Here is a 26,271-nt window from a genome sequence, read left to right on the forward strand (position 1 = left end):
TTCGGTGATCAGCGGGCAAGCTTTGGGAGTTTGGTGTAAGAATACAAAATGACTTCCCTACTGGCCATCTACGCAACTTCTTGCATACCCTCTCTTGAAATTGAACACAACTTTTATTTTTTGTAAACCCATCTCAGTTTATTTACGCTTCCTGAACATGGCAGAAATAGAAGCCGAACCATTTCAAGTCGACATGGATACAACACCTTCGTCCAGAGACAGCATCCCAGCCCGCCGCCACAACAGCATGTCATCCGATCCACCAACCTCGACACCGGGTGATAGATCGCTGGAAGTCAGCAGCGAGACGTCTTGGTCCGATGCGGCCGTCGAGACCGAGGACTGGCCCGCCTTCGACCCGGTGCTCCCTCTTTCATCCTATCTCTCGGAGCTCTACGGGGAGAACATCACAGCCAAGATCTGCCGCACCGGGATGAAATCACTCCAGGAGAACGTCTCGTTCGCTTCCAACGAGGTGCGAAAGACCCCCACCGCCTACCCGGAAATCGTGCCCCAGGAGGGCCCCAACGCCGGGCAGTACGAGTTCCGCGACGCCGACTTCTGGACCTGCGGCTTCTTCCCGGGAACGCTATATGCCCTGCTGGAGCGAAGCGTTAAGCACCCGCAGACGATGCGGCTCTCGGACGCCGGCCCGGAGCTCCAGACGGCCAGCCTCCGCGCGCATTTGCGGGACTTGTGCAACACCTGGGCCGACCCCTTGCACGGCATGGCCGGTAGGACCGACACCCACGACATCGGGTTCATTATCATGCCGGCCCTGCAGCGGGACTGGGAGTTGACCGGCAACCAGCGGAGCTTCGACTCCATCGTCCGCGCGGCCCGCAGCCTGGCCACCCGCTACATCCCCTCCGCCGGCGCCATCCGAAGCTGGGACTGCCTTCTGAAGAAGGATATAACCGTGACGGACCAGACGACCAACTGCCTGGCCATCATCGATAGCCTCTGCAACTTGGACCTGCTGTTCTACGCCGCCGCGCACACGGGGGACGCGGCCCTCGCAGAGATGGCCACCACCCACGCCCGCACACTCCTGCACACGCACCTCCGGCCGGAGCCCACGAACACGCTCGCCAAAGACGGGTACAGGGGCCAGCACTACTCGACGTGCCACGTCGCCAACATCGATCCGGCTACGGGGGACCTCAAATGGCGCTGGACGGCGCAGGGCTACGCCAACGACTCGACGTGGGCGCGGGGCCAGGCGTGGGCGGTCCTGGGGTACGCGCAGACCTACCTCTGGACGAAGGACCGGGTGTTCCTCGAAGCTGCCTGTGGAGTGGCTGAGTACTTCCTGTACAGGCTCGACACGGCACCCTCGTGTGTTGATATCCCGGTTGCGGACGAAGGGGGGCAGCGGGGTTCTGGCCTGTACCACGGCCTGCCGAAGAAGACCGTGGGACGCCGAGTGCCGCTGTGGGACTTCGACGCTCCCATCCAGGACCAGTCGGACCCCCTGAGAGACTCTTCGGCCGGGGTAATTGCGGCCAACGGCATGCTGCTGCTGTCGCAGGCCCTGAGGGGCGTCCAACAGCACGCACTAGGGCGTAGGTTCTACCAAGCCTCCATTGAGATCGTCAGGGACACACTGGACCACTCCCTCGCCGTCGAGAAGGCGCGCTTCGCGAGGGACGGGGATTCCGCCGGCGGCGGCGGTGGTGGCGGTATCCTTATTGAGGAGGAGGTCGCCGCCGAGGGGAAGACCTTTGACGGCATCCTGAAGCACGGCACCGCCAACAACAATGAGAACGCGAGACGGAGGTACTGCAACCACGGCCTCGTGTACGGGGACTACTACCTCGTGGAGTTCGGGAACAGGCTCTTGAACATGGGTCTGGCGTAGAAGTGTGTGGTTTTTATTTTATTTGGATAGATGTTACAACTTTGTAGGTTGGCTGTTTGCCCGCTTCGCGGGGGGTTTATGGACGCGATATAGAGAATATTACACTAGACTACCACCCTCCCCCTTCGTATTCCGTGCCGAAGATGCCGTCGTCGAAGCTGATGATCCTGTCCATGTCCATGAACTGCTGGTCGAGCAGGATCTGGGAGATGTTGCTCAGGTCCCCGCTGCCGACGCTGCCTCTGTGGTACATGTCCGGCTGGGGCATCGCTTCGACGCCGTTCATCTCCATCCCGGGCGGAACGAGGACGGAGGACGACGACGGAGGATTCGGGTTCGGGTTCATGACCGAGGCGTTGACTGCTATTTGCTGGCCCACAACGATGGTATCCATATGGGTCGTCGGTCTGGCATCCTCCCGAGAGGCGGAAACATGCCCAAATCCCGTGGCAGGCTGGCCATTCCTGCCAAGCCCCGGCTTACTTCGCGGGGCGTTGGCTTGGTGTTGGAAACACTTTTCCCTTGCCGGTGGGTATACCTGCGAGCTTCTGAAGGTGGCCGTATGATCGATCTCTGTCGTATATCCCAGCACGTTGATGGTGAACGACGGATCCTCCCGACAGCGAGCGTGCATCTCGGCCAGCTTGATCGAGTACTTGCCGGCCAAGTTGTTCCGCGAGGGCTCCAGGCTATGCGGCCCGGCCCACTGGCTCGCCATCTGGTCGAGGATCCGCACCAGAGACCAGAACTCGGGCGCCGGGCCGCCGCCGGGGCCGTGTTCGTTTTCGTGCCGCCACCGGAGGAGCAGGACGCGTGCGGCGACGTAGACGCAGAAGGCGAACTGGCTCGACACGGGCGCCGCGCGGGGCGCGTGCTTCAGGTAGTTCTCCGTGATGATGGCGATCTCCACGGCGGCCGCCTGGCACGTGTCGGCGCTCAGGACGCTCGGCAGGCGGGCGCGGAAGGGCCACTCGGCCGGCGGGAAGGCGATGAGCTGGTGGAGCAGGATCATGGAGGCGTTGTGGGTGAGGTGCGCCAGCGTGAGGTTGGGGTCCATCCGCGTCGACTGGCGGGCCGTGTTGGCCTGCCACTTGAGGGGGAGGAGCATCTTCCAACTAGTATCAAGAGAGAGGGGTCAAGGTCAGAATTGCTGCTGATGTGTTGCTATAATACGGTGAGGGGGGGGAAGCTGTGCGACTTACTGCACCAGACGCAGGTCGAGCTCCTTGAAACGCGTCAGCCAGCTGCTAATATCACGTTGGTCTCGCATGTTAATCTTCTGCTGCAGGAAGTAGCTGGTAACTCGGCTAAGGCTCTCGGTGGCCTCAAGTGAATAGGCAAACGCGCCGACGGTCGACATGTCGACGCTGGCGGACGCGGCCCCGGGGGACGTCGCCGCCTCGGACGGGGTCCGGTTTTCCTCTTCGGCCGCCGCCCCCGCTGACGACGCCGCCGCTGCCGTCGTCGCCACGGTTTGGGATGAAACCGGCGGCGCGTAGTGGGACGGGATGAAAGCGATGGGGTTCCCGATCCGCCCGGCGGCCTTGTCCCAGATGCCGAAGTAGGGCGTCGCGACCTTGTCCTCCTTGCGCCAGAGGATGCCGTCGCACGGGAGCCGGCGGCGCACGTCGTCCGAGGTGAGGCTCGTGTTCCATCCCATGGTGACGGAGATAAAGCGGTCGAGCTTGAAGACGTTCCAGAAGACGCGCCGCCGCTCCTCGGCCTCGGTCCAGCTCCCCGGTGGAGCGAGCGAGACGAAGGGCTGCGACAGGGACGGCCTCTCGGCGTCGTCGAGCTCGACCGTCAGCTGGAGGTACTCGACGGTACGGGTGAGGGAGCCGGCTAGAGACCAGGCTTTGGCTGCCTCGCCGCTGCCGATCTGTGGGCGTGTGAGTAGGTATGATGAGAGTAAACAGAGTCTGAGACTTACATCGTTAAAGGCGACGATAATAAGGGCTTGGTGGCTCTCTACGCTCAGGTTACGCATGGCGTTCGAGACGATCCAGTCTCTGACGGCATCACGTTGCTGTACAGAGCCGAAAAGACTGGAGGCAACCTCTTCATCGTCTATATACCTCGAAGCAGACAGGATCATGGCATGGAGTACGACATCAAGGGCGTCGGCCTCACTCGCGTGTTCGAGCTGCCGACGGAACCTCGCTTCGTGGATCATGGGGATCCACTGATGGACATGGGAAAAGTAAGCTCGCAGGACCACCTGAATGGTCTCTGCATCCGGCAATGCGGGTATGTTGCCGGCGACAACACTGGGCTCGCCGTCGTTGATTCGACGTCTCTTGGCCCGGGTGGGTTGTTGCTCGGGGGCTTCTCGCTGCTGCCGTCGTTCGTCGTCGGCCAACGTTTTGTTGCTGGAGTTGAACTTTTGCAGCTCTTTGGCGAAGAAGGCCATGATGTTGTACGCGTTCTTCTCGAGCCCGCCGTTGGTGTCGGGAGAGTCTTCCTGGCCGGGCGAGTGCTCCACATCGGGATGTCCGCTCTCCCGCGTCGTGTTGTTCGTGCGTTGCTGCTGGTGAACAGTCCTTTCCAAAGCATCTGATAATTGGTCCGGCGTTAGTGGAGAGACTCGGGACTATTCACGGATGTGGCTGAGACCAACCCAGTCGTCGATGCAAGTTCTCAATCGCCCCAGCCTTCATCCCTGGCTTGGACTTTTGCTTCTGGTACACACACTCGCTCCCTGCTGCATGTCAAACCTCATGTTCCAACCAAGATTGATCTCGTGCCGTAGTACCCACCTGTCTTGCGGCAGTGCTGGCATGTAGGCACTTCTCGGGAGCACCGCAGCTTGCGGCGCCGGCAGCAGTTGCAGGCCAGGGCCGCCGCCGCCGCCTCGGAGGCGCCGCCGGAGTCGTCGAGAACGCCTCCGTCGGCGGCCTCGCCGTGGTGGCTTAGCTCACTCCCGTTATCCATGGTCGTCCGGGGAGGGCATTGGGGCCCAAGAATGTTCTAGGGTACACGCGGATTTGGCAGTCCCGCGTCAAGTATGGCGGAGGCTGGTCTAGATATGGTTCCAGGACGAATGGGCCGGCGGCCCGGTCGACATACCCCGAAGGACCGAGGCACCCCCGCAATCGTCCCCCGCATTTTAAGCGTCAATATGTGGAAACAGTCTGGAGTTGTTGCGGAGAAAAGGAACGCCGTTTTACTGGAAGATATAGTTCATCGTTGACGCGAATGTAACATACACACATACACACATACCACATACATGAAGGTGCGATAGACCCACGTGCAGCTGAGGCTCAGTCGTAGAACCTCCACTTGGAGGTCTGCTCCGGGCTGAGACTCTGGTTCAGGAGCAGCGCCCGGAGCAGCTCGATGGGCATCGTGTTGGCCCTGAGGATCCTGTCGTGAAGCTCCTTCTCGCCCATGAGACCCTTGGTCAACACCTCCTCCCGCAAGCCGTACATCTGCAACGCGCCCAGCATGTAGCCGGCCTGGTACAAGGGGGAGTAGTCGCCGCCGAAGGACCGGGTGACCTCGCCCTCGGCGTTGGATCTCTCGTGTCCAACCCAGTCGACCAGCATGTCGACGCACTGCTGGGGCGTCATCTCGCCTAGGTGATACTTGAGCGAGAAGATGATCCTCGCGCACCGGTGCATGCGCCAGAACAGCGTGCCGATCTTGTCCTCGGCGCTGACGAAGAAGTCGCCCCGGTTCCAGAAGACGTACTCCCAGTACATGGCCCAGCCCTCGACGAAGAAGGGCGTCGAGAACAGCTCGCGGTGGGGGCGGTGGCGCCTCCCCATGAACAGCTGGAGCCGGTGGCCCGGGATGAGCTCGTGGAAGGCCGTGGCGCGCGAGAAATGAGGGTTGTTGCCGCGCATCACCATCATCTTGAGGTCGTGGTCCATGGCCGGCGTCGGGTACGAGACCCAGAAGGACGGCCCGCCGAGGAAAAAGGGCGACTCCTTCTGCTGCTCCGCCGAGATCATGAACATGCGCCACGTCTCGGCCACCTCGGGCACCGTGACCAGGTCGTGCTTCTTGACGAAGGCGATGCCCTCGAGGGCCAGCCGCCGCACCATCTGCGGCTGCTGCCCCGGCTCCACGTAGCTGTTTTTGACGTATTCCATGGCGGCCTTCCAGTCATCGCCAAAGCCGGCATCGGCATCTTCGAGGCTGGATGACTGTTAGAGCTAACTCGAGTCCCAAAAGTGATCCGACTCCACTTACCCCGATGTGCTGCTAGTCCCGTGTCCCTCTCCCGCCGGTGGAACGGCGCTCACTCTGTCGCGACGAATGCTTCGTGACGCCTTTTTCATCTCCCGCTCGCACCAATCGTACTGCTCCCTCGCCAACTTCAGGAGCTCCTCGGGCGTGTAGGGGATCATCTCCGCCTCGAGCTCGTTGAGGAGACCGTCCCTCCCGATCGGCTCGACCGCGGCGCGGATGGACCCGGATCCGTTCTTCTGGGTAAGACGGGCGTCGATGGCGCCCTTCATGCCGCCTAGCGCATCGTCGAGCTGCTGCTTGGGCACCGAGCACCACCAGGGGAATAGGGGGTCGTACGGGGCGTAGAAGCCGTAAAACTCGTCGACGTGGCCTCGCAGCTGGTCGATGGTGCTCATGGCCCGTGAGAAGGTCGAGTCGGCTGCTTGGATCTCATTGGCTTGGATGGCCCTTGTCGTCGCCGCTATTCTCTTGACCGTCTCGTTGAGAATCATGGCCGTCTTCTTGCTGTCGATTGGGTCCATGTTCTGGCGAGCCTCACAGACATCGACGAGAGCCTGGGCAAAAGGCAGCACGGGTGCCACTTGGCCGTCTCGCTTGCGATCCAGGAGCAGGACACGGATGTTCCGTCTGAGATAGTTGCGAAGCAGCAAAAAGTCGACCTTGTCTTCTTGGCTGAACGTGTCGAACGGCGCCTTGAACAGGCTCTCGAGCTCATCGTTGTAGAACTTCTCGAGACGCCGAGACCTCGTAGGGGAACATTTGATGTTGTAGAAGTCCGTGAGATCCCTTTCATCCTCTGTGATTCGTACAATGCGTTCCGTCATGGACTCGAGGTTGGCGGCGGCAGGTTCATGCCGTTTGGCGGCATGGAGATGGATCCAGTCGCCGTCTGAGTCTTTGGTCACTGCCAGACGAGGAGGCCTTGATGCAAGGTGTTCTGCGGTCATAGTGATGAAGGAGATGGCTCGTACAGAGATGAAAGTCTGTTGGAATGGCGATGGAGGTATGAAGAGACTTGATGTCTCTAGCAGTGATGAGAGCAGAGGAGTGCGGGGGAAACGATGGTGTTGAAGCAAAGGCACGGGATCCAACCCGAGTGGCTTATCTCGGCTCCGGATGCCGGTCCCCTGGAACAGAACAGGACAGGACAGGGGACATAGCACCCATCCAAAGCATCCTTCAGTGGGGCCGATAACGAACGTAGCGGGCAGTTGCGCCAAAGCGAAGCTTTTTGGTGACGCCGGGGGTTCCTTGCATGTCACGACTAGGTAGTCCATTATGTGTTGTGTCCGTGCCTAGGTACTCTACTGGACCCCAACCACCATCCATGCTTTCCAACTTGATAGCAATGAGTGATGTCTACAGTGGCTATCAGGTGGTTTGATTCATATCGTGGATGTTGGCGACCGGCATGTCTATGCTGGGCCTGTCTTTCTGAGCTGCATTGGAAGCATTATAATGGGGAGGGTACACGAAAGTTATTGCTGGGTGTCGAACAAGACCGAACGCGATGCCTGATCATGCTATCAATCCTCTCCTCCTCTTGGGGCCAGCGAAAAATGAGGCCAGCAACTCCAAGTAGCAATCAACTCGTCGCCTTACTGCCCGAATTAGAGCGGACAGGTCAACGAATGGTATCCAAAAACCGGCTGTGAGCACGGACGAGATGCGTCAAGCTACTTAAGACCTCTGCAATCTTGCGGCAAAGGGCTTTGCTATACTCTATTATCCCGGGGAGGAACCCGTCAAGGTCTTTGCCAACCAGGCTTCAGTTCTATTATAAGCTTAACGGTGTTCTCAACCGGAGGTAGGTAAAAACTTGCACCATGACTCTGTAATTCATCAGCAAAGACCTGGCTGTTCTTGAAATGAACATATTCTATTCCTCCATCACTTTCTACGTCTTTGAGCTTTACTTTACCCAAATAGCCAAATTGGCTCGAACTGTTTCCAAGCTAGTTTACACATCTTCAGGTGTGATGTTTACTTCGGAAATCACTCGACCTTCAATGGTCCCTAACGCGGCGCCTGTTGTCTGTGAGTTCGACGCATTCGTGACCCCGGATGGAATTGTCAGATAACAAGTGAACAGTCACCGCCTCGCCAGGCATGGTCTGGAGCGGTGCACCTAACAACACCGGATTTGCCAATGATACCGCCCCGCCCAGCTGGTCCAACTTGACCTTTTCCATTCCGACTGCCGACTCGACTGCCGACTTCAACCATACATTTATCCTCCTTCTATATATCAGTTTCGATGGTTTTTCTTTCGGCCTCGAATTTGTGTTGTGGCTGTGGAACACAGCGCTTACGAGTCCCGATATGGCCCGCCCTGTAACTGTCGGGTGTTGTAAGCGCTGACTCTTGACGTGCGGGCTAACCGCTCGATCTGCTTGAACCAATGGGGCATGAGAAGACCTCGCTGCCGTGAAAACAGTAAGTAGCAAGGGGTAAATAAAGGTGGGCTAAGTTTGATGGCCTCTCTGTTAATTGGCGTTTGCCAGGGGCATCTTGCGGCACAGCAGTCCATTCATAACTGCAGCAAACCCACCTTCAGTTTGACTAACTACCTACATCCCCGTTTTGGTTCTTCGACCGATTTGGGGTGAGCAGCCAGCACATAAAGAACGCAATGGACGAAACGCAGAAACCTAGACGGGGCTATCTGACTTATTCGAAGCTCGAACCCGAGCATATTCGCCTTTTAGAATTGCAACCTGCAACCAAAAGATTCGACCCTATCCGGTGCAGTCTACGAACAGTTCCGCTTGGCCAAGCCTCGGATTATGAAGCGATTTCCTACGTCTGGGGAGATAAGAGCCTTGCAAAAATAGTAGAGGTGGATGGCGCCGACGTACAAGCCACCAGCAACCTATTCGACGTCCTCCTCAACATACGGCGGCAAGATTCAGTCCGTACTGTCTGGATCGATGCACTATGCATCAACCAAGAAGACCTCGGTGAGCGCTGCCACCAGGTCAGCATCATGGGGCACATCTACCGAGAAGCTTCCGGTGTTTTGATTTACCTCGGAAACGAATGGGACGGTCTGGGAATCGCTTGCGAATACCTCGAGCTCGCCGCGCAGCGAGAGGACGCTCACTTCGCCCCGTCACTTCAACCGCATTTAGAGGTTAGTCCGCCACCCCCCCCCCCCCCCCCCCCCTGTGAAAAGAAGACGGAGGTGGCGAAAAACACCACAGCTGTGATTTGAAATGACATAAAGCTGATGGGACTTGAGTTAGGTTCGTGGTCAAAACATCTCAACGCCCTATCTGAGAGACAATCTCTTCAGGCTCTTCTCGTCGGCGTGGTTCTCTCGAGTGTGGACAGTACAGGAGTTCGTCCTCGCCCGAAAGACTACCTTTTTCTGTGGAGCGACTATTGTCGATGGTAAGCGGCTGGAACAAGGCATCGTCAACATTCGGCAGCACGCACAAAATAGATGCTGCGGGCCGCATTCGATTCTTGCGTGTGGCGAGACGTTCCTTAACGTGATGGCTCAGATGGAAGCGCTCAACGCCATGAGGACTTTCCCCAAAGCGGCGAGCTTTTTGGAAACGCTGCATCATTGCCGTCAGCGGCGGTGCACAAACCCCCGAGACAAGATCTACGGCATGCTGGGCATGGAGTTCAGAGGACAGGCAAGTCGCCTCCAGCCGAACTACGACATCTCGGTCGAGCAGCTCTTCGTTGATGTTGCCCGGGAGCAGGTGGAGCAGACGCGGACCCTGGAAGTACTCAGCTGCGTCGTCCCGGGGAAGAGGAGGACGTCCCTGGGCATCCCTTCGTACGTGCCTGACTGGACGCTCATGACGAAGAACATCCTCACCCACCACCTATCCATCGACCACCTAATGACGCTGCCGCACTACAACGCGTCTGGTGGCTTTCCGGCAGAGTTCCAAATTGGACCTGGTGACCGGGCGCTTACAAAAGGCATCGCGATCGACCGGATCGAGGCTCTCGGCCCTGCGTGTTTCTTCTCGGACCTGGCAAGTTGCGGCCAAGCAAAAGACTACGTGAATAAGGCCCGTCGATTGGCGGGCTTGCCTGGCCGCCCGCCCGAATCGTCGGAAGCGGCCAGTTCCCGAGAACTCGGGTTCTGGAGGACTCTATGTGGAAACCTAGCTGTTCACGTTGGAGAGGAATCCCGCGATTGGAGAGCTGCAGACCCCGCGGTTGACTATGAATCCTACCTACAATGGAGCGACATCGTTAACAGAGTGCCATCCGCGGACCCCCAACTCGATGACAGACCTGCATTTGAAGACGCATTGGTAGCAACGCTCTCAGCTCGAAGGTTCATGCGGACCAGGGAAGGGCACTTTGGCATGGTGGCCCCGGATTCTCGGCGTGGTGATGTGGTCATGATACTTGCCGGCGGCAGGGTGCCGTACGTGCTCCACGAAGAGCTGGGGTATGAGACTGAGAATGGCCCCGTGACTTATAGCTTCATTGGAGATGCGTACGTTGATGGTTTCATGCATGGAGAGCGTGTCGGCGACGATCCGGAATGGATGTGGTTGAATATGATCTAGTTCAACAAGATGCTCAGTTCATAGATGATAGATCGAACGTTCCTCACGGAGATCCAGACAATTTCGAGTCATCTCAAGCCATCTTGGAGTTGGGCGGTGATTAACTCAACGTTGCTAGGAACCGACAGAAGTGGCATGTTATTTCAATGCGGTTGTCTACATGTATCTATGCGAATAGCCAAGATGATAAACCTCTTTGATGAGAGAGATAATGGTTGAAAGCGAATGGACAGAAGTGAAAGGACAAGAATGGTACAGTACAGGAAACCTGTACGGGCGGGTTCCAAGTCCCTGAGAGACAAATTCTAGATCAACATGGGCTAGTTGGGCTGGGGTGCTGTTGGAAATAGGAAGCTCGTCAGAACCGGAGCAGGACCAGCACTCGGCAACAGCAGTACAAAATTTGTCGGTGGGTGTCGCTAATGAGATGTCTTGACAAGTTTCTAGAATATTACATTTTTACTGCTGCTTTATTTTAAATAGATTTATGTGACAATACCCTTGTAGTGGAAGTCGATTCTGCATGCTTCCCACGTGGCGTTGACCAACCTTGCCAACAACCTAAACTTTACAAGCGGCCTTGCATTAGATCTCACTTAATTAAAAGAATGCAAGATCTAGTTACATACTAATCCTCTCTCCTAAATAGTTATTTCTTTTTAGGACTTAAACCCCTGCACAGTGGAGATAGGAGCGATTTGGAACAAGTTCTGGACAGTTCCCTTACTTATCGTATACTACTGGTTCTTCAACCGCCTCTGTTTAAATTCTGAAAAGTTACAGTCACGAAAACGCATACATGTAGCAGGAGTATTAAGGAAGCTGGTTTCATAGACTCTTGTAGACATTACCGCTTGGGGTAAGCCAAATGATCGTCTGCTGCATCCGTTGGTAAGGCACCTGCTGCATTAGTTTATTAGACAGCTGACGCCATAGCAACATCAAAGGTGTTGTCGTTTGAGATTGGCCGGATAACAGATTGCAGCATGCGTTAGTAACGCACCTCCTGCATTATTAGCCTGTTAGGCAGCAGACGCCTTGATTGAAAGGCACCTGATGACTTGTCAGAGAATAAGTCTTTTGTTTCTCTAATCCATCATTACTTGATGGAAGGTCTTGACCACTTCCTAAATTGTAGTATCTGGCCTTTTATCTCACCCTCAACCCAAAAACGCAAAGTAAACAAAATCTTAAAGTAAGCTTCTTGCGGGATATACGAAGTGAGTAGGCAGAGGCAAGAACCTCTCCAGAATAGAAACCGAGGCTAACTTGGACTAATAGTTCCCTGCCCAGCACCATGGCCTCTTCCACCTACGAAGTCTGGGACGCGAAATATAACCGACCAACTGTAGGCGGAAAAGTCACCAATCCCACAACTGGACAAGTGGAGGATGCAGGGCCCATGTTTGTTGCAGGTCCACCGAGCATCCAGGCCATATGGTTCAACGTGGCGTCATCGACTTCGTCCATGGGGTAGAAGTCCGTTGGGGCTCCTCTCAATTGCCCAATTGACAAAGCCTTGTGTCAGGTTGCTTCGCACATTTAACAGGGCGTCTACTCGGCCATTAGCCTGAACGCAAGCGCCTACTCCTTGACTGTCGTGTGTGATAGTACAGTGACGTTGAGTGAGTTCCGTCAAGTCATACGCACAATGAGATCAGAATTCCACGGAGAAGATGAGCTAGAATCTTCTCTCGATAACGAAGACACTGTCAGGGCTGCTTTCGAGGAAAATGATGCCGCTCAAGAGTCATCAAAGGGTGGAGGACAAAGTCGATGCTCAAGTACGATAGAGAGTGTTAATAGTCGGCCTGGAGTCCAGACGAGAAACCCGTGTTGACAAGGACCCTCGTACCGTGATTCCGGGGTTTGGAGACAGTCAGATATCGAGATCGGGTCGCCTGACTTGGAGGCAATTTTAGCCGGCCAGCGAGCTCCGGATGTTCGCCAGCTTTAAAAATGAGCAAGAAAACCCTTAACCGGTAAATTGAGTCAGTATGGGTGTATTTGGTGAAAAAGGTCCAAAAGAAAAGAGTGTTGAAGGTGAAGGTGAAGGCAGCTGCTCAGAAAAAGCGTTACCTCGGACGCGTAAAGGGCTTTGGCGCGCTTGATGGCGGCTCGTCTCTTTGACACTAGTTAAGGTGAAGCACCTTTCGGTTTTACACGGCCAGCTATCTTCTCCGACGATCCTGCACTCTGGGCCACGCGTTCCAAGCTTCTGCCCTACCCTTTTTGTCAGCCTGTGGCCGATTTTGAGAAGACAGAAGCAAACAGGTAACAAAAGATGAGGAGGGGGAACCCGGCATTTCTCAACTCAAAGCGTCGAGCGAGGCACCCCGCCGACTTTCTTTCCTTACGAACTACATCCAACTGAGCTGGAAACGTAGATTTATACACGAAGTATCAGACGGTTTGGTGCTGAGAGACAAGGGACAGACAGATCCAGGCCGCGGCTGGAGGGAAAATAATCTAGGCAAGACCCATAAACTCACGAGTCACTGATAGATAGGCACATGTACTATCACGCCGAGATCGCGATATCTGTCTTTGGGAGTCTTTCATTCTTCATTGTCTTTACTTGTTCTTCAACGCATTTTTAACGCCAGATGACCCCCCGAAAAAAACCAAGACTTCGAGTCGTAAACCACCTTGAAAAGAGAAAATCGAAAGACAGCGAGCTTAGTTGCGCTCACCGCGAAGGAAGGCTAGGCATCGGCCTTTCTGTTGGTCGGAATGTTAGTGAATGCGTGGTACCTAGATGGAGAACGGATTCATGAGAAGAAGCTTACTCGATGTTGTCGGTCGTGGCGGCGGCGGGCGTCTCGTCGGTCACGGTCCTGACGTCCCACAAGAGTTAGTAAGACGCAACAGCATGATCGCGTGTCAGGAGTACGTACGGGCCCTCGGCAGCGACAAGCTCCGGCTTGTCTTTTGGGAAGGTTTGGAAGGCGCGGAGCATGCGCTTGAAGGCCTCCTTGTCGAGCCCATCGGGCATCGCCGTCAGGAGCTCCAAGGAATGGGCGCGCGCCCAGTGAAGCTCTTCGGCCTGCAGGAGCTCCGCCTGCGCTTTTTGAAAGTCTTTTCTCTTCTGCTCCACGCGCTCCTCGACCGTGGGCTTTGGTGGTCTCTGATACATTACGTCGTTAGCGTGCATTACCAGAGAGACTTGCAGCAGGGTTGTGCTTACAAAGTTGCGTCCTCCGCCGCGCTTGTTGTAGTGGCCTGGCATGTTTGAGGTTGTCTATGCAGAGTGTCAGTAAGTGAAGAAAGGAAAAAAATAAATAGATACCATTCGTATGAGAGGAGCAGATGTAGGGTGACTTTTGATGCTTACTTGCTGGTGGCGGCGGTGGTGATGGTGGTAGATGGGTTGTGGATAGGGAGGAGGAAGAAGAGGCTGGAAGGAAGAGTCTTGAATTGCCTGAACCGCGTGCCCCCAAATCAGCCAACTGATATTTCCATATTGGGATAGCCACCTAAGAAAAGCGGTCAGTCAAAAAAAAGACACACAAGTAGATTGACAGCTCCCAATGGTAAATAAAAAAAACGTAAGCTAGACATATGAAGCTCTACCCTTGCTTCTTCAACACACTACTTAGGGTGTTATTTATTTCAAAAAGAGAACAATAAGATAAACAACATATTGGTTTTATAAATCAATGAAACTCTTTTGATTTTTCAAAGGCGAAAGTTTTATTTTATTTTTAACATCATGAGGAACATGTGTAGAGATAACCGACCGTGTCACGGAGCAGGGTGGGGCGGATTCCGGCGCTGATCTCGGTTTTGGCATATGGCTCATACCCACCCAGCCGAACCGGACTCCGTGAGATGCGCCGAAGACCCGCTAGTCCTCTTGCCGGCTTCGAGTCCTTTGGCTGATGCCAGACTTGTGGATTGGTGAGTCTACGAATACGTACGTCCAAATCCCGCTGCGCCAGGCCCAGCGGCGTCCCAACTAGGCGTGGGCCGAAAGCGGACGAATCCCGCCGCCATGCGAGGGGGTCATCTAAGTGGCTCGCGGGGTTTGTCCGTCTCGCTCCAAAGCAAGCAGATTGGCCTGCCGCTTGATCCGCTGTGGGAGGGAAATTCGAGTCAGACGACCACACACTCATTGTTCATCTGTCATCTCATAGTTCAAGCCATCGAACCTTTTTAAGGTTACTAAATTCAGGCAAAGTCATTTGGACGCTCAAACAAAGTTAACATACCCGTTACCGGTAACCCTTTCTCAGCATGACGTTGGTTCACATTGGTAAGGCCTAATCGCGTCATCCCAGCGATGAATTCCTATGGACACGTTGAAGAGAAGTGCTGATCCAATCTCGGTGCCTACAGTCCTCTTCAAGTTCCGCCCGGACGTCTCTGAAGAGCACAAGGAGACTTTTGTCCGGGAGCTCAAGACGCTCAAGTCCCTGCCATGCGTCAAGGACCACCGCCTGATCGTCGGCGGGCCTTCCGTCACGGATCCCATCGAGAAGAGTAAGGGGTACCAGTTTTCCCTGCTGAGCTTCCATCAAGACCGCAAGGCGCTCGAGGAGTACCAGGCAAGCGCGGAGCACCACAGGTACGCCAGCAGGTCGCGCTTTGCACCCGCGGAAGAGATGCTAACCCTCATATCAATCAGGGTCACCAGCACTTATCTTTGGCCGTTCAAGGAGGACGTCACGCGGTTTGACTTTGAAGTGGCGGAGGAAGACGAATACATGTGCCAGTTTGTTGCGAACGGACTGGCAAACGGCTCGGCGTAGGCGGGCAAGGCTTGTGATGTTGCAACGAGTAGGCAGTGTTTTGTAGCACAAAAGCACATGTAAGCGATGGAATTCGGAAAGCTAAATACTCTCCGGTTAATGTAAGATACGTAGTGTGAAGACTGGAGAAGATTGGCTGTTTCTTTTCCAGCTACACTGGCACAGTCTAAGATGCAAGTGGCTGTGACTTCACTTTAACAGTCTGCTGGTATACGTATTTGTCATCGAATTATATAATCATTGTGATGACTTCTTCACATATACTCATTCAGACTACAGCTTTGGTCTCATGATACATAGAAAGTCTTCGGCAAGAATCGAAAAGGAACACTGGTGGTATTTCAACAGAAACAAAGGAGCGACTACATTTCTAGACACGCCCCGTGGACGAAGTGATACCGCCGTCCACCACAATCTTCTGCCCCGTGATGTACCGCGCCTCGTCCGAAGCCAGGAATACCGCCGCGTTGGCAACGTCCCACGCGTCCCCCATGCGCCCCATCGGCACTTGGTCGTCCCTCATCTTCCGGAAGGCCTCGTAGCCGCCCTCCTGTGGGAACCTCTGCGACAGGCCCTTGGTGTAGGGCGTGTCCATCAGCCCCGGCACGACCGTGTTCAGCCGCACCCCCTTTCCGGCGTAGATGACGGCCGTCGCCTTGACAAACTGCATGACGGCCGCTTTGGTCGTGTTGTACGCGACCTGCGGCTTGCCGATGTAGCGCATGCCGGCGATGCTCGACACGCACACGACGCTGCCCCCGGACGGCTGCGCCGCCATGACGGGCAGCACGTGGTGGCAGGCGAGGTAGACGCTCTTGAGGTTCAGGTCCATCTGCGCGTCCCACGTCGCCTCGGCCATGGTCGCGGGGCACCCGGGCTGCGACTGGCCGACGTTGGTCAGGAGGATGTCGATGCGGCCGTGACGGGCGAGGCAGGCGTCCACGAGGGCCCTGACGGACTCGGACGAGGTCGCGTCCGTCGCGACGACGTCGCACACGCCGCCGGCCTCCTCGATGGCCGTCCGGGTCTTGGTCGTGGACTCGACGGTCCGGTTGCCGCCGAAGATGAGGGCGCCCTGCTTGGCGAGGGTGACGGCGCAGGCGGCGCCGATGCCCCAGCCGTCCGAGCCTGATTGGCCGAGGCCGATGACCAGGGCGACTTTTCCTTGGAGGTTGAGCATGGCGATGGAGGGGGGGAGGGGGGACGGAAAATGGGGAAAATAGGTAGGTACTATGGCGGAAAAAGAGGTCAGGGGGGAGCGGGCTTGACGACAGAGTTACCGTGAGTGTTGTCTAGTATATGACTATTATATGATGAGGTTGATAATGAGTTTGTATTGTTTGAGCTCAATGGCTCTAATCCAACAAACAAAACCGTCTAAAAAGAAGGAAAACACGGAAAGGCTATCCATCCATTCCTTTGTGTAATTTGGCGGCATTCCCGTCTCCGGTAGCCGCCGGACGGGGAAACTCCGTCGCCTCACGGCCCAGTCGCCGAAACCTTCGGCCGCGCTATTGCCGACGGGACGATCACGACATGCCGAGTCCCCGCACCGCCCACTACTCCACAGGATGAGGGAGGGACGGTTTTGGGGGGGAATGAGGGAGATGGCGGATAAGTAATGAGCTGGATATCCTGCTGGCCAACCATAAGATGAGGAATTATAATTCTCGACACCGCATTACATCTTCACGGTGGCCCTCCCTCCCCTCCCCTCCCCCCCCCTGTCCCCCCCCCCAGATATCCCCCAAATATCCCATCCGTAAGTAACCATGAGCGAACAATCGTCAACGCCGGGCAAGGACGGAAAGGCCCCCGCGACGGTCGTCACGGGCGACTACGACCTCTCGACGCCGATCGACTCGAGCGTCGGCCTGCGGCAGGGCCTGACCTCGTACGGGGACAACCACTTCAGCCTGTTCCTCCGCAAGGTGTTCATCAAGGCCCTGGGGTACAGCGAGGACGCGCTCTCGCGGCCCATCATCGGCATCGTCAACACGTACTCGAGCTTCAACCCGTGCCACGCCAACGTGCCGCAGCTGATCGAGGCCGTCAAGCGCGGCGTGCAGCTGAACGGTGGCCTGGCCATCGACTTCCCGACCATCAGCATCCACGAGAGCTTCGCGTCGCCGACGAGCATGTACCTGCGCAACCTGATGAGCATGGACACGGAGGAGATGATCAAGGCCCAGCCGTGTGACGCGGTGGTGCTCATCGGAGGTGAGTGCGGCGAAGTCGTGATAGTCCCCTGTGAGGCGAGAGGGCGACGGAAGGATGGGGGTAGAGAGCAGTATAACTGACAGACGAGACAAGGATGCGATAAGACGACCCCAGCGCAGCTGATGGGCGGTATATCTGCCAACAAGCCCATCTTGCATCTTGTTACTGGACCTATGATGCCGGGAAGCCACAAGGGCGTGCGCATCGGCGCTTGCACCGACTGCCGTAACAACTGGGCCGCTTACAGGGCCGGCAAGATTGACATTGAGGACATCTCGGCCATCAACGACGAGCTTGCCCCGACGGTAAGTCTCTCCTTCCTCTTCTTCTTCTTCTTCTTCTCTCTCGTTCATTCGAGCTCCGGGCCTTTACAGAATCCGCGCTAATTACAAACAAACAAACAGGGCGGCACCTGCGGCGTCATGGGCACCGCGTCGACCATGGCGTGTATCCTGGTCGGCCTGGGGATGATGCCCTTCAAGGGCGCCACCGCGCCGGCCGTCTCCTCCGCCAGGCTGCGGATCGCGGAGCAGACGGGCGGGCTCGCCGTGGCCCTGCACAAAAAGGGCCTGAAGCCGCAGGACCTGCTCACGCGCGAGTCGTTCCTCAACGCCATCACCGTGCTGCAGGCCATCGGCGGCTCGACCAACGCCGTCGTCCACATGATGGCCATCATCGGGCGCCACCCGGCCGTCGCCGGCACCATCACGCTCGACACCTTTGACGAGATCGGCCGCCGGACGCCGCTGCTGGTCGACCTGAAGCCCAGCGGGCAGAACTACATGGACGACTTCCACAACTCGGGCGGCATGCTGGCCCTCCTGCACGAGCTGAAGCCGCTGCTGCACCTCGACGCCATGACGGTGACGGGCCGCACGCTGGGCGAGGAGCTCGCGGCCACGCCTTTCACCCCCATCCCCCGCGACAGCCTCGTCAACTGCCTGCAGCCCTTCAACGACCCGCTGTATCCGGCCTCGGCGCTGGCCGTGCTCCGCGGCAACATCGCCCCGGGCGGCGCCGTCATCAAGCAGAGCGCGTCCAAGGACCGCCGGCTCCTCAGGCACTCCGGGCCGGCCGTCGTCTTCGCCGGCTCGGCGGACATGGCCCTCCGCATCGACGACCCGGCGCTGGACGTCACCCCGGACAGCGTCCTGGTCCTCCAGAACATCGGACCCGTCGGCAACCCGGGGATGCCCGAAGCCGGGCTCATCCCCATCCCGCGGAAGCTCGCCGAGCGCGGCGTCCAGGACATGCTGCGGCTGTCCGACGGCCGCATGAGCGGCACCGCGGGCGGCACCATCGTCCTGCACATCTCCCCCGAGGCGGCCGATCCCGAATCGGTCCTGAGCGTCGTGAGGACCGGCGACGTCATCACGTGCGACGTCGAGCGGCGCGTCATCCGGGTCGAGGTCTCGGACGACGAGATCCGGAGGAGAATAGCCGAGAGGAGAGAGGCGTTGGAGAAGGAGGAGGAGAACGGAGGCAGCAACGCGCCGTGGGTGGCCAAGAAGCGAATCCGTGGCTATCGTGGGCTATATCTGCGCTCTGTGTTACAGGCCGAGGGAGGCGCCGACTTTGATTTCCTCACAGCTGATGGCCCTTCATAAAATCTCTCCTGTTTTTACTGTAATATTGACACATATATTATAATGTATATCTACTCATTTCGGAACAGTAAACACAAGAACCTTTCAACTAAAGTTAGGGTATGTCGGTATGAAATCGTCAAACAGGCCGCGCATGATGCCGTCCAGGTTCGCCGCGTCTCCCACCGGCAACTGTTCCCCAAACGAAGTGCTGGCAAGGAACGCCTCGAAGGGATCCTGCGGCAGATAGCTAGAGGGACCTCCCGCCGCCACGGATGCCATGGCCACCGGGTGAGACATCCCTTCAGAGAAACCGAGTCGGGCCTCGGACGCGCCGTTCAGGCCGGCGCTGTCGTCGTAGGGGCTCATCATCTGCATACCCGCCGACTCGAGCCTCGACGACCTACGTTGGCCCGGGGCCTCGGCGCCGGACGGCTGGTTCGCGAGATCCCTGATCCACCGGACGGTCGCCCGCACCATGTCGTCGAGGATGTCCCTGCACCGCTTCGCCCCGGACCAGTGCTCCCCCGTGGCGGCCAGAACGCCGAGGCCGGCGCTGAAGTCGGACAGCAGAACGTCCAGGGAGGTCTGCTTGGCGATGTCGGGGACCATCTTGATGCAGTACAGCATGGTGATGAGGCCCAGCACGGCGGAGTGGCATGTGTTCCAGGTGTGGATGAGCAGGTTCTGCTTGTACAGCTGGTCGAAAAGGGACAGGACCTCGCGGGCCGCGGCGTAGCACTGCCGCAGCGCCCCGGGGGACGGGTTCGGGATCGCCGGGCTGGGCCGCAGTACGAGCATGCGGAGGCTGTGGCATCGGATCCGGCAGACGGTGCGAATGTAGTCGGAGCCGGGCGACGCCTCGGGGATGCCGCTCTGCCACTCGTCCAGCTGCTGGAGCATCCCTTGTTGCCACTCGTTGATGTCGATCACCGCGGGATAGGCGTATCTGGGGGTGTCGCGGACGACGCTGTTGGCGACGTACTTGAACTCCGAGTTGAGCTTCGCCAGCCGGAACAGGTGGATCGAGAAGGCCATGCGGCCGGGGTTTGCAGTATCCGACGGCTGCTGGCTGAAGCTCTGGAGAGAGACATCATCGATGTTTTGCGGAAGCTGAGAGGGTTTCAGTCATGATATCGGTCATCTCACTGCGCCATGAGGCTGGTGGTACTCACTCGAAGGTCGCACGCTTCATCTCGCAGCCCAATTGGACGCCCCATCATGGTCGCGATCATCCTGTCGAGTGAAAACACGACCCAGAATATCCTAGTCCTCATCTCCTGCTCGAGAAGAGAGATTCCGGAGTGTGTGTTGATGTCGCGCTGCAGGCCCAGGTCCAGAACAGCGGCAATGCACTGGTAGTTGAGGTACCACACGTTGAGCCGCATGTTGGGGCTGTGCATGGTGAAGATGGTCAGCAGGAGGAGGCATTGCAGGCCCGGGATGGAGCTGTCGACGCTGACCCGGTCGAGGTACTGCATCGCCGACAGGCAGTACGATTCCGCCGGGAGACGCACCCTCGTCCTGCGAGACAGGACGGTCGATCCGAGAGCGAGGACCATGAAGACCTGGAAAGCACCCGTGGGCCCACGGTCCGCGTCCACGCCGCTGTCGTAGACCTGTTGGAGCAGGGCCATGAACGTTGGCTGGTGCAGGATGGGGAACTGGCAGTTGATGACGTCGAAGTAGTTCTCTGCGAGCAGTTTTGCCTGCTCCTTTGTCGGCAACGGCATCGGGCCATGCATCGCCTCGACCAGGGCCGCGGGTATTGAGAAGACCGGTTCCGGAGGCCTGCTCGACCAAGCCGTCTGGTCGTCTTGCCGATTCGAAGTCAACATGATCCGGGCCAGGAAGTAGCCGCTCGAAGGGCCGATATACTTGGGATCCTGGCTGCTGCCGAGCGAGACGAGCCCGATCTCGTGGGAGAGTGTGCTACTGGCGGCGGGATCGGTCAGTCGGGGGTCCGAGCGGATGATGGGTTGTGGGACTTGTTGCCCGTCCGGGGATGCCAGTGATCGCCCCCTGGCACTTTGAGCGTTCTGTTCCGTGACTGTCAAGGTGTCGTCGGGCCGTTCACTGCTGGCTTCGATCATGGAGTCCGATACGAAGGGCTCGTCACCGTCGACATCCATGTTGAGATCTCCGGCCGGGCCCTGGCCGAGGTCTACATCGGGGCACCTTTCACGGACGATGCCTTCAAGCCATCTGATACGTTCCTTGAGGTTTGCGATCTGACTGGGTCTGCTGTCAGACGGGTTTCTCAGACCGACCGGAAGCGGGTGCTCGACTCACGCTCTTGGCAGGTCTCGGAGACGGACACTCTCGCCGTCGGTACAGGCCACTCCGGCTTTCTTGCAGTTGTTGCAGGCCGGGAGTTGTCCATCGCACTGCGTTCGATCAGTACCCCCGTTCCCATGTCCCGTCATCCCGCGTGTCCATCCAACCACTTACACGGATCTTCCTCCGCTGGCACCGGGAACAGGCCAGCCTCAACCTGGGGTTTCTCCGGGACTGCCGGGCTTCGTGGCGGTGATTGCTTGCATCGGCCATGTTCCGAGGGCCTCTTTTTTTTCTTGAATCGACGCTGGGCTTGGACTGCGATGCCGCGTTTCTGCGTTGAACTGAGGTTGCTCCTTGGGAGCCCGACAAAGGGTGGTTTCGGGAAATGTCCGCAGTGGGACGGGGAATGATGAAGTTGGAAACGACAGCCGAGAAAACGACACGTGCGGGGTTTCCCCGCGGTGTCCGAGTTTTGTTGAGACGGGCGAAATCCGCTCTCGGGCGTCTTTCCCGCCGCTTTGTGCTCAACGATCAAACCATCACATACAAAGCTGTGAATGAATGTCATCTTTCTAAAACAGACGTCGGATATGGAAAAATCGAATAAAACATAATCGTCGCTAATCATATACTACACATCATCACGGCGCCTTGCGGTACTTCAGCCTTGTCTCACATATCCAATAGCCACACAACCACTACATCCAGCAACAGGTGAGACATCAACAACATGGCGGACGAATCCACAAAGATCCCGGTCTCCGCCTCCGAGGCCCGCCGCCTCGTCGAGGACATACTCAAGGGCAACGGCGTGCCCGCCGAGAACGCCGCCGTCGTCGCCCGCTGCCTCATCGCCGCCGACCTCCGCGGCGTCGACACGCACGGCATGAACCGCGTCCCCTCCTACATGGAGCGCGTCCGTCAAGGCGTCCTCGACGCCGCCGCCCAGCCCGAGCTCCGGCAGGTCACCCCCGTCGTCGCCCACGTCGACGGCAAGAACGGCTTCGGCTTCGTCGCGACGCGCATCGGCATGGCGGCCGCCATCGAGTCGGCCAAGACGTTCGGTATCGGCATGGCGAGCGTGTCGCACTCGAACCACTTCGGCATGGCCGCCTGGGTCGTCCAGCAGGCCCTCGACGCCGACATGATGAGCCTGGTCTTCACCAACTCGAGCCCCGCGCTGCCGGTCTGGGGCGGCAAGAGCAAGCTCATGGGCGTCTCGCCCATCGCCTGCGGCGCCCCCGGGAAGGACAAGCCCTTCATCCTCGACATGGCCCCGTCGGTGGCGGCCAGGGGCAAGATCTACAAGGCCAAGAGGCGCGGCGAGAAGATCCCCCTCGACTGGGCCCTCGACGCCGACGGCCGCCCGACGGACGACCCGTCGGCCGCCCTGGGGGGCGTCATGCTCCCCATGGGCGGCCCCAAGGGCTCGGCGCTGTCCATCATGATGGACGTCTTCTCCGGCGTCCTCTCCGGCTCGGCCTTCGCGGGCCACGTGACGAACCCATACGACCCCTCGAAGCCCGCCGACGTCGGCCACTTCCTGGTCGCCGTTAAGCCGGACCTCTTCATGAGCCTGGACGACTTCCGCGAGAGGATGGACTACTTGTACCAGCGCGTGGTCGGGTCGGACAAGGCGGCCGGGGTGGACAGGATTTATTTCCCCGGCGAGATTGAGCAGTTGAATCAGCAGGACCGGGAGAAAAACGGGATTCCACTGGTACAGGCAGAGATTGACGCTCTGAACGCAGAAGCTGCGAGAGTTGGTGCGCAACCTTTGACAACACTGGCGAGTAGTTAAACTACAAGCCCGTTGTGGAGACGTTTCTCCCAAATATCTAATGAAACGGGAATGGCTTGAGGGACCTCGTCGCGATACAGCTGAAAAAGTCAGTTGATCCAGTCATCTCTCAATGCATACGATGCTCTTTCTCTCCTCATGGGTACAAAGTTCCATTCTATGTCCAAGTTTGGTTTTGGGACTCTCATTTGGCAATCACAGGTCTCAGCATGCATCGTCAACCCTCCGTTTGAGATCAACGAAACTGGCTGCTGGTTTAACCGGAATACGCTACCTTTTTTTGCCTTTTTTTTTTTTGTTGTTGCAAAAACGAACATTTCTCGAAATTCAAATAATGAGAGCAGCCAGAGTTCCACCATGAGTCGGGTTTGAGGAAGTTTCAAGAGTCGAACGAGCATGCGGACCAAGACCAGCGTTCAGGTTTCGGGTGGCAAGCAAAGTGAAAGGAATGTGAGAATGCATGGCACCGTCTTTGACGCAAATTTTTCTACTCCCCTAGCTAGTCCTAGGGTTGGTTCTCATGGAGAGGCCTCGCTGTGACTTCAATAGAGGACTTTGTTCCGGTGCTGCTGCAGGTGGTCTAGAATGAAAGTACAAAGTCGGCAGGTTTCAATAGTTTCGGGGTCGATGAGTCCCGTTTCACCAGGGTTTGTGCCATGATACGATCAAGTTCGGACTTGGGACTCAAGACTGAAAGTGACGCATCGGCCGGCGCGGAATAAGCGAATTCCTCGATATGTGCCGTCTCGGGCCGAGATCAGTCGGACGCCGATGCCCCACTCCGCTGCGGGCCAGTGCCGGCCAGTGCCGGTCGGTCTTTCGTAACGTAGCACCACGCCGAAAATGCGGTAAAGCGGCTTCAATGCGTATGGATGTAGATGAATTTTCGATACCAGGAATCACCCGGCGATATTGAATAGGTAGATGGCAATTGATGTCCGTATCCAGGTTCAGATGGCTGCCAATGTCAACGACGTCGCAGCACAGCAAAATTGCAACGTACTGTGGCAACATATATGTGTGCCAGGGACGCCGAGAGATGTGGGAGCGTGTCTCCTGGTGAGGTCGGACTTTGATCAAGGGCGATCACTGCCGGGCTCCTTCAACATGCAAACTTGACCATTCATATTCCTGCATGTCGAAATTTCCCGACTCTCATGGAAACGTCGTGTGCTGGAAGAATGCAGGCAGAGAAGCTACAGTCTGACAGATTGAGTGCCAGGTGGGCCTGGGATGTTCGTCACTGTGCACCTTCCCCGCCTGCGTGAAGTCATTTATAGATTGACTATTCCTTCTGGTTGCAGACGGTACCCCCTCTTAATGCAGTTTTGCTCCTTCCGGTTGTGTGAAGAAGCACGTGTGTGCGTCCAGGCCACGATGCCTTCAGGTGTATGCTCCCCTCTCTAAGTATTTTCCTCAGAGGCAAGGCGGGGTGGAGGTGTCAGGTTGGCCGTTTCCCACTCTCATATGTACCTGCAATGTTCTTTTGACATCCCACAGCAGCTTCCTGCCGTTCGATGAAGACGACAGACACTCAGGTACATGAGGCCAAGTGGACGTCGACTCGTGTCTCAACACATCCCCCAAACATCAACATTAACTCCATCAACCACCAAACCCATTCTCCCTTTATCCAACTAAGCCACTCTTTACTTTAGTTTCGTCATTCTTGCTTTCTTGGAACTCCTTTCATTATCAACAACATCAATCATGAAGTTCAACGCTGTCTCGGCCTCTCCGCTGCTGCTCGCTTCCGCCACGGCCGCCCGTGTAGCCGTCGCTATCAATCCTTCTCCAACACCCCATCCGGAGCCCTTGACATATATCTCTCAAGATGGCCCCCTCCATCGACCACACAAAGACTACTGCTGCTTCACTCTCGGCTCTTTCGACCCTTCCACGGGCCGCTACCCCCTCTCCCCGTTTGATGGAAGCGTCGGCGAGTCCTTGGTTGACGGTTCTCGTCTTGGCCAAGGTCCTTTCTGCTTCAACCATACCACAGGCATCGTCCAGGACACTAATGGCGCCCACTGTATTTTTGACGAGGCCAGCCACAAGTTTCACTGTTGCGACAATTGCACCGGAAAGACCAACTTTCGACTCAACATCCATCATCAGCAGGGCAGTGCCTCTGCCACCATCGTAGCCCGAAATGATGTCGACGCGCAGTGCTCCATGGAGCCACACTCTTGTCCCCCTCCCTGGCACCGGGCCCTGAAGTGGTGTCAACAACATCCCAACTCGGACAGATGTCCTTGGCTCCCCTGGACGCTGAGCTCTCATAACATCAAGTCAGACAACGGCGACGCACTCCGGTTTGGAATCGGCTTTATCCTGGACCAACTCTGTGGATGGTTGCCCGGCACATGCCCTGTCACCTCCAACATCAAGGACGTCGTGCCCAGGCTCGAATTGAGGCGAACCATCCAGGGCTTCCAGGACATTTTGGACTTGGCATGCGAGGTCGCTGACCCATTGTGTCCTTTTATTCCGTTAGTCATGGACGCAGTCCTCTCTATCCTGGAAGCACTCTCAGACATCTCAAGGCTCGGCCAAGCCGCCCGGGCTTACGTTGACACCAACAACAGCATTGATATGCGTGCTCTCTCAAGGTCACTACGGACTGCTCACACTGAAATCGGTTCAGCTGGCCAGTCGAATATGGAGAATGCCTCAGAAATGACTCCGGAAGAAGCCATCGAATGGCTTCGGGGCAGGCTGAATGCCATCTGCGAGAAGAACTTTCCCGTCTTGTGTCAATATGTTCCCAATGTCCTCGGCTTCATCCGGAAGATTCTCGAAAGCACCGACGAGGACTGCGAAGCGTTGTCTCACGCTGCCCAGGCCATGCTTTCTGGGTTGAGATGACATGGTAAGCGCCGCTTTGGCTTGGGTCTGAAAGCGAATTTGACGGAATGGGGTTGGATGACCACTGTGGCAGAGACCCCGAGAAGGGCACCGGTAATGAGCGAAGGGGTTGTATGATAATGGGAACCGAGGGCCGCACAGTATAGCTAGCTACCTACGTCAATCA

The 26,271-nt window shown here is 57.1% G+C and overlaps 12 protein-coding genes across 12 annotated transcripts; 7 read left to right on the forward strand and 5 right to left on the reverse strand.

The window, feature by feature from the left end:
• The first annotated feature begins 5 nt into the window (after positions 1-5).
• Positions 6-1,862, forward strand: CDEST_13330 (Putative six-hairpin glycosidase superfamily). The gene has a single exon (XM_062929486.1). The coding sequence runs from the start codon at positions 158-160 to the stop codon at positions 1,859-1,861; it is 1,704 nt and encodes a 567-aa protein (XP_062785537.1). The 5' UTR covers positions 6-157; the 3' UTR covers position 1,862.
• Position 1,863: 1 nt separating this feature from the next.
• On the reverse strand, positions 1,864-4,792 carry CDEST_13331 (uncharacterized protein; the record flags this gene model as incomplete). Its single annotated transcript, XM_062929487.1, has 5 exons — positions 1,864-2,976; positions 3,064-3,740; positions 3,792-4,414; positions 4,479-4,559; positions 4,618-4,792. The coding sequence occupies 5 exons, from the start codon at positions 4,790-4,792 to the stop codon at positions 1,971-1,973; spliced, it is 2,562 nt and encodes an 853-aa protein (XP_062785538.1). The 3' UTR covers positions 1,864-1,970.
• Positions 4,793-5,124: 332 nt separating this feature from the next.
• CDEST_13332 (uncharacterized protein) lies at positions 5,125-7,005 on the reverse strand (the record flags this gene model as incomplete). Its single annotated transcript, XM_062929488.1, has 2 exons — positions 5,125-6,004; positions 6,059-7,005. The coding sequence occupies 2 exons, from the start codon at positions 7,003-7,005 to the stop codon at positions 5,125-5,127; spliced, it is 1,827 nt and encodes a 608-aa protein (XP_062785539.1).
• A 1,630-nt stretch (positions 7,006-8,635) lies between these two features.
• On the forward strand, positions 8,636-10,658 carry CDEST_13333 (Putative heterokaryon incompatibility). Its single transcript, XM_062929489.1, has 2 exons — positions 8,636-9,191; positions 9,304-10,658. Exons 1-2 carry the CDS (start codon positions 8,691-8,693, stop codon positions 10,597-10,599), a joined length of 1,797 nt encoding a protein of 598 aa, XP_062785540.1. The 5' UTR covers positions 8,636-8,690; the 3' UTR covers positions 10,600-10,658.
• Positions 10,659-11,896: 1,238 nt separating this feature from the next.
• CDEST_13334 (uncharacterized protein) lies at positions 11,897-12,076 on the forward strand (the record flags this gene model as incomplete). The annotated part of the gene is made up of 1 exon (XM_062929490.1): positions 11,897-12,076. One exon carries the CDS (start codon positions 11,897-11,899, stop codon positions 12,074-12,076), a length of 180 nt encoding a protein of 59 aa, XP_062785541.1.
• A 1,308-nt stretch (positions 12,077-13,384) lies between these two features.
• On the reverse strand, positions 13,385-13,828 carry CDEST_13335 (uncharacterized protein; the record flags this gene model as incomplete). The annotated part of the gene is made up of 2 exons (XM_062929491.1): positions 13,385-13,436; positions 13,497-13,828. The coding sequence occupies 2 exons, from the start codon at positions 13,826-13,828 to the stop codon at positions 13,385-13,387; spliced, it is 384 nt and encodes a 127-aa protein (XP_062785542.1).
• An 892-nt stretch (positions 13,829-14,720) lies between these two features.
• Positions 14,721-15,549, forward strand: CDEST_13336 (Putative stress-response A/B barrel domain-containing protein HS1/DABB1). The gene is made up of 3 exons (XM_062929492.1): positions 14,721-14,854; positions 14,938-15,166; positions 15,227-15,549. The coding sequence occupies exons 1-3, from the start codon at positions 14,836-14,838 to the stop codon at positions 15,348-15,350; spliced, it is 372 nt and encodes a 123-aa protein (XP_062785543.1). The 5' UTR covers positions 14,721-14,835; the 3' UTR covers positions 15,351-15,549.
• A 171-nt stretch (positions 15,550-15,720) lies between these two features.
• CDEST_13337 (Putative short-chain dehydrogenase/reductase SDR, NAD(P)-binding domain superfamily) lies at positions 15,721-16,703 on the reverse strand (the record flags this gene model as incomplete). The annotated part of the gene is made up of 1 exon (XM_062929493.1): positions 15,721-16,703. The coding sequence occupies exon 1, from the start codon at positions 16,528-16,530 to the stop codon at positions 15,721-15,723; it is 810 nt and encodes a 269-aa protein (XP_062785544.1). The 5' UTR covers positions 16,531-16,703.
• A 387-nt stretch (positions 16,704-17,090) lies between these two features.
• Positions 17,091-19,252, forward strand: CDEST_13338 (Putative dihydroxy-acid/6-phosphogluconate dehydratase, ilvD/EDD domain, dihydroxy-acid dehydratase). Its single transcript, XM_062929494.1, has 3 exons — positions 17,091-17,570; positions 17,664-17,875; positions 17,975-19,252. Exons 1-3 carry the CDS (start codon positions 17,123-17,125, stop codon positions 19,175-19,177), a joined length of 1,863 nt encoding a protein of 620 aa, XP_062785545.1. The 5' UTR covers positions 17,091-17,122; the 3' UTR covers positions 19,178-19,252.
• Position 19,253: 1 nt separating this feature from the next.
• CDEST_13339 (uncharacterized protein) lies at positions 19,254-21,799 on the reverse strand. Its single transcript, XM_062929495.1, has 4 exons — positions 21,608-21,799; positions 21,449-21,543; positions 20,332-21,391; positions 19,254-20,269 (listed from the first exon to the last, which is right to left on the reverse strand). The coding sequence occupies exons 1-4, from the start codon at positions 21,704-21,706 to the stop codon at positions 19,262-19,264; spliced, it is 2,262 nt and encodes a 753-aa protein (XP_062785546.1). The 5' UTR covers positions 21,707-21,799; the 3' UTR covers positions 19,254-19,261.
• Positions 21,800-21,975: 176 nt separating this feature from the next.
• CDEST_13340 (Putative malate/L-lactate dehydrogenase) lies at positions 21,976-23,477 on the forward strand. The gene has a single exon (XM_062929496.1). The coding sequence runs from the start codon at positions 22,167-22,169 to the stop codon at positions 23,235-23,237; it is 1,071 nt and encodes a 356-aa protein (XP_062785547.1). The 5' UTR covers positions 21,976-22,166; the 3' UTR covers positions 23,238-23,477.
• Positions 23,478-24,947: 1,470 nt separating this feature from the next.
• On the forward strand, positions 24,948-26,105 carry CDEST_13341 (uncharacterized protein; the record flags this gene model as incomplete). The annotated part of the gene is made up of 1 exon (XM_062929497.1): positions 24,948-26,105. One exon carries the CDS (start codon positions 24,948-24,950, stop codon positions 26,103-26,105), a length of 1,158 nt encoding a protein of 385 aa, XP_062785548.1.
• Between the last annotated feature and the right edge of the window lie 166 nt (positions 26,106-26,271).

This window comes from Colletotrichum destructivum, chromosome 9 (assembly GCF_034447905.1).
Source record: "Colletotrichum destructivum chromosome 9, complete sequence".
In the NCBI taxonomy this organism is placed as follows: Eukaryota; Fungi; Ascomycota; class Sordariomycetes; order Glomerellales; family Glomerellaceae; genus Colletotrichum; species Colletotrichum destructivum.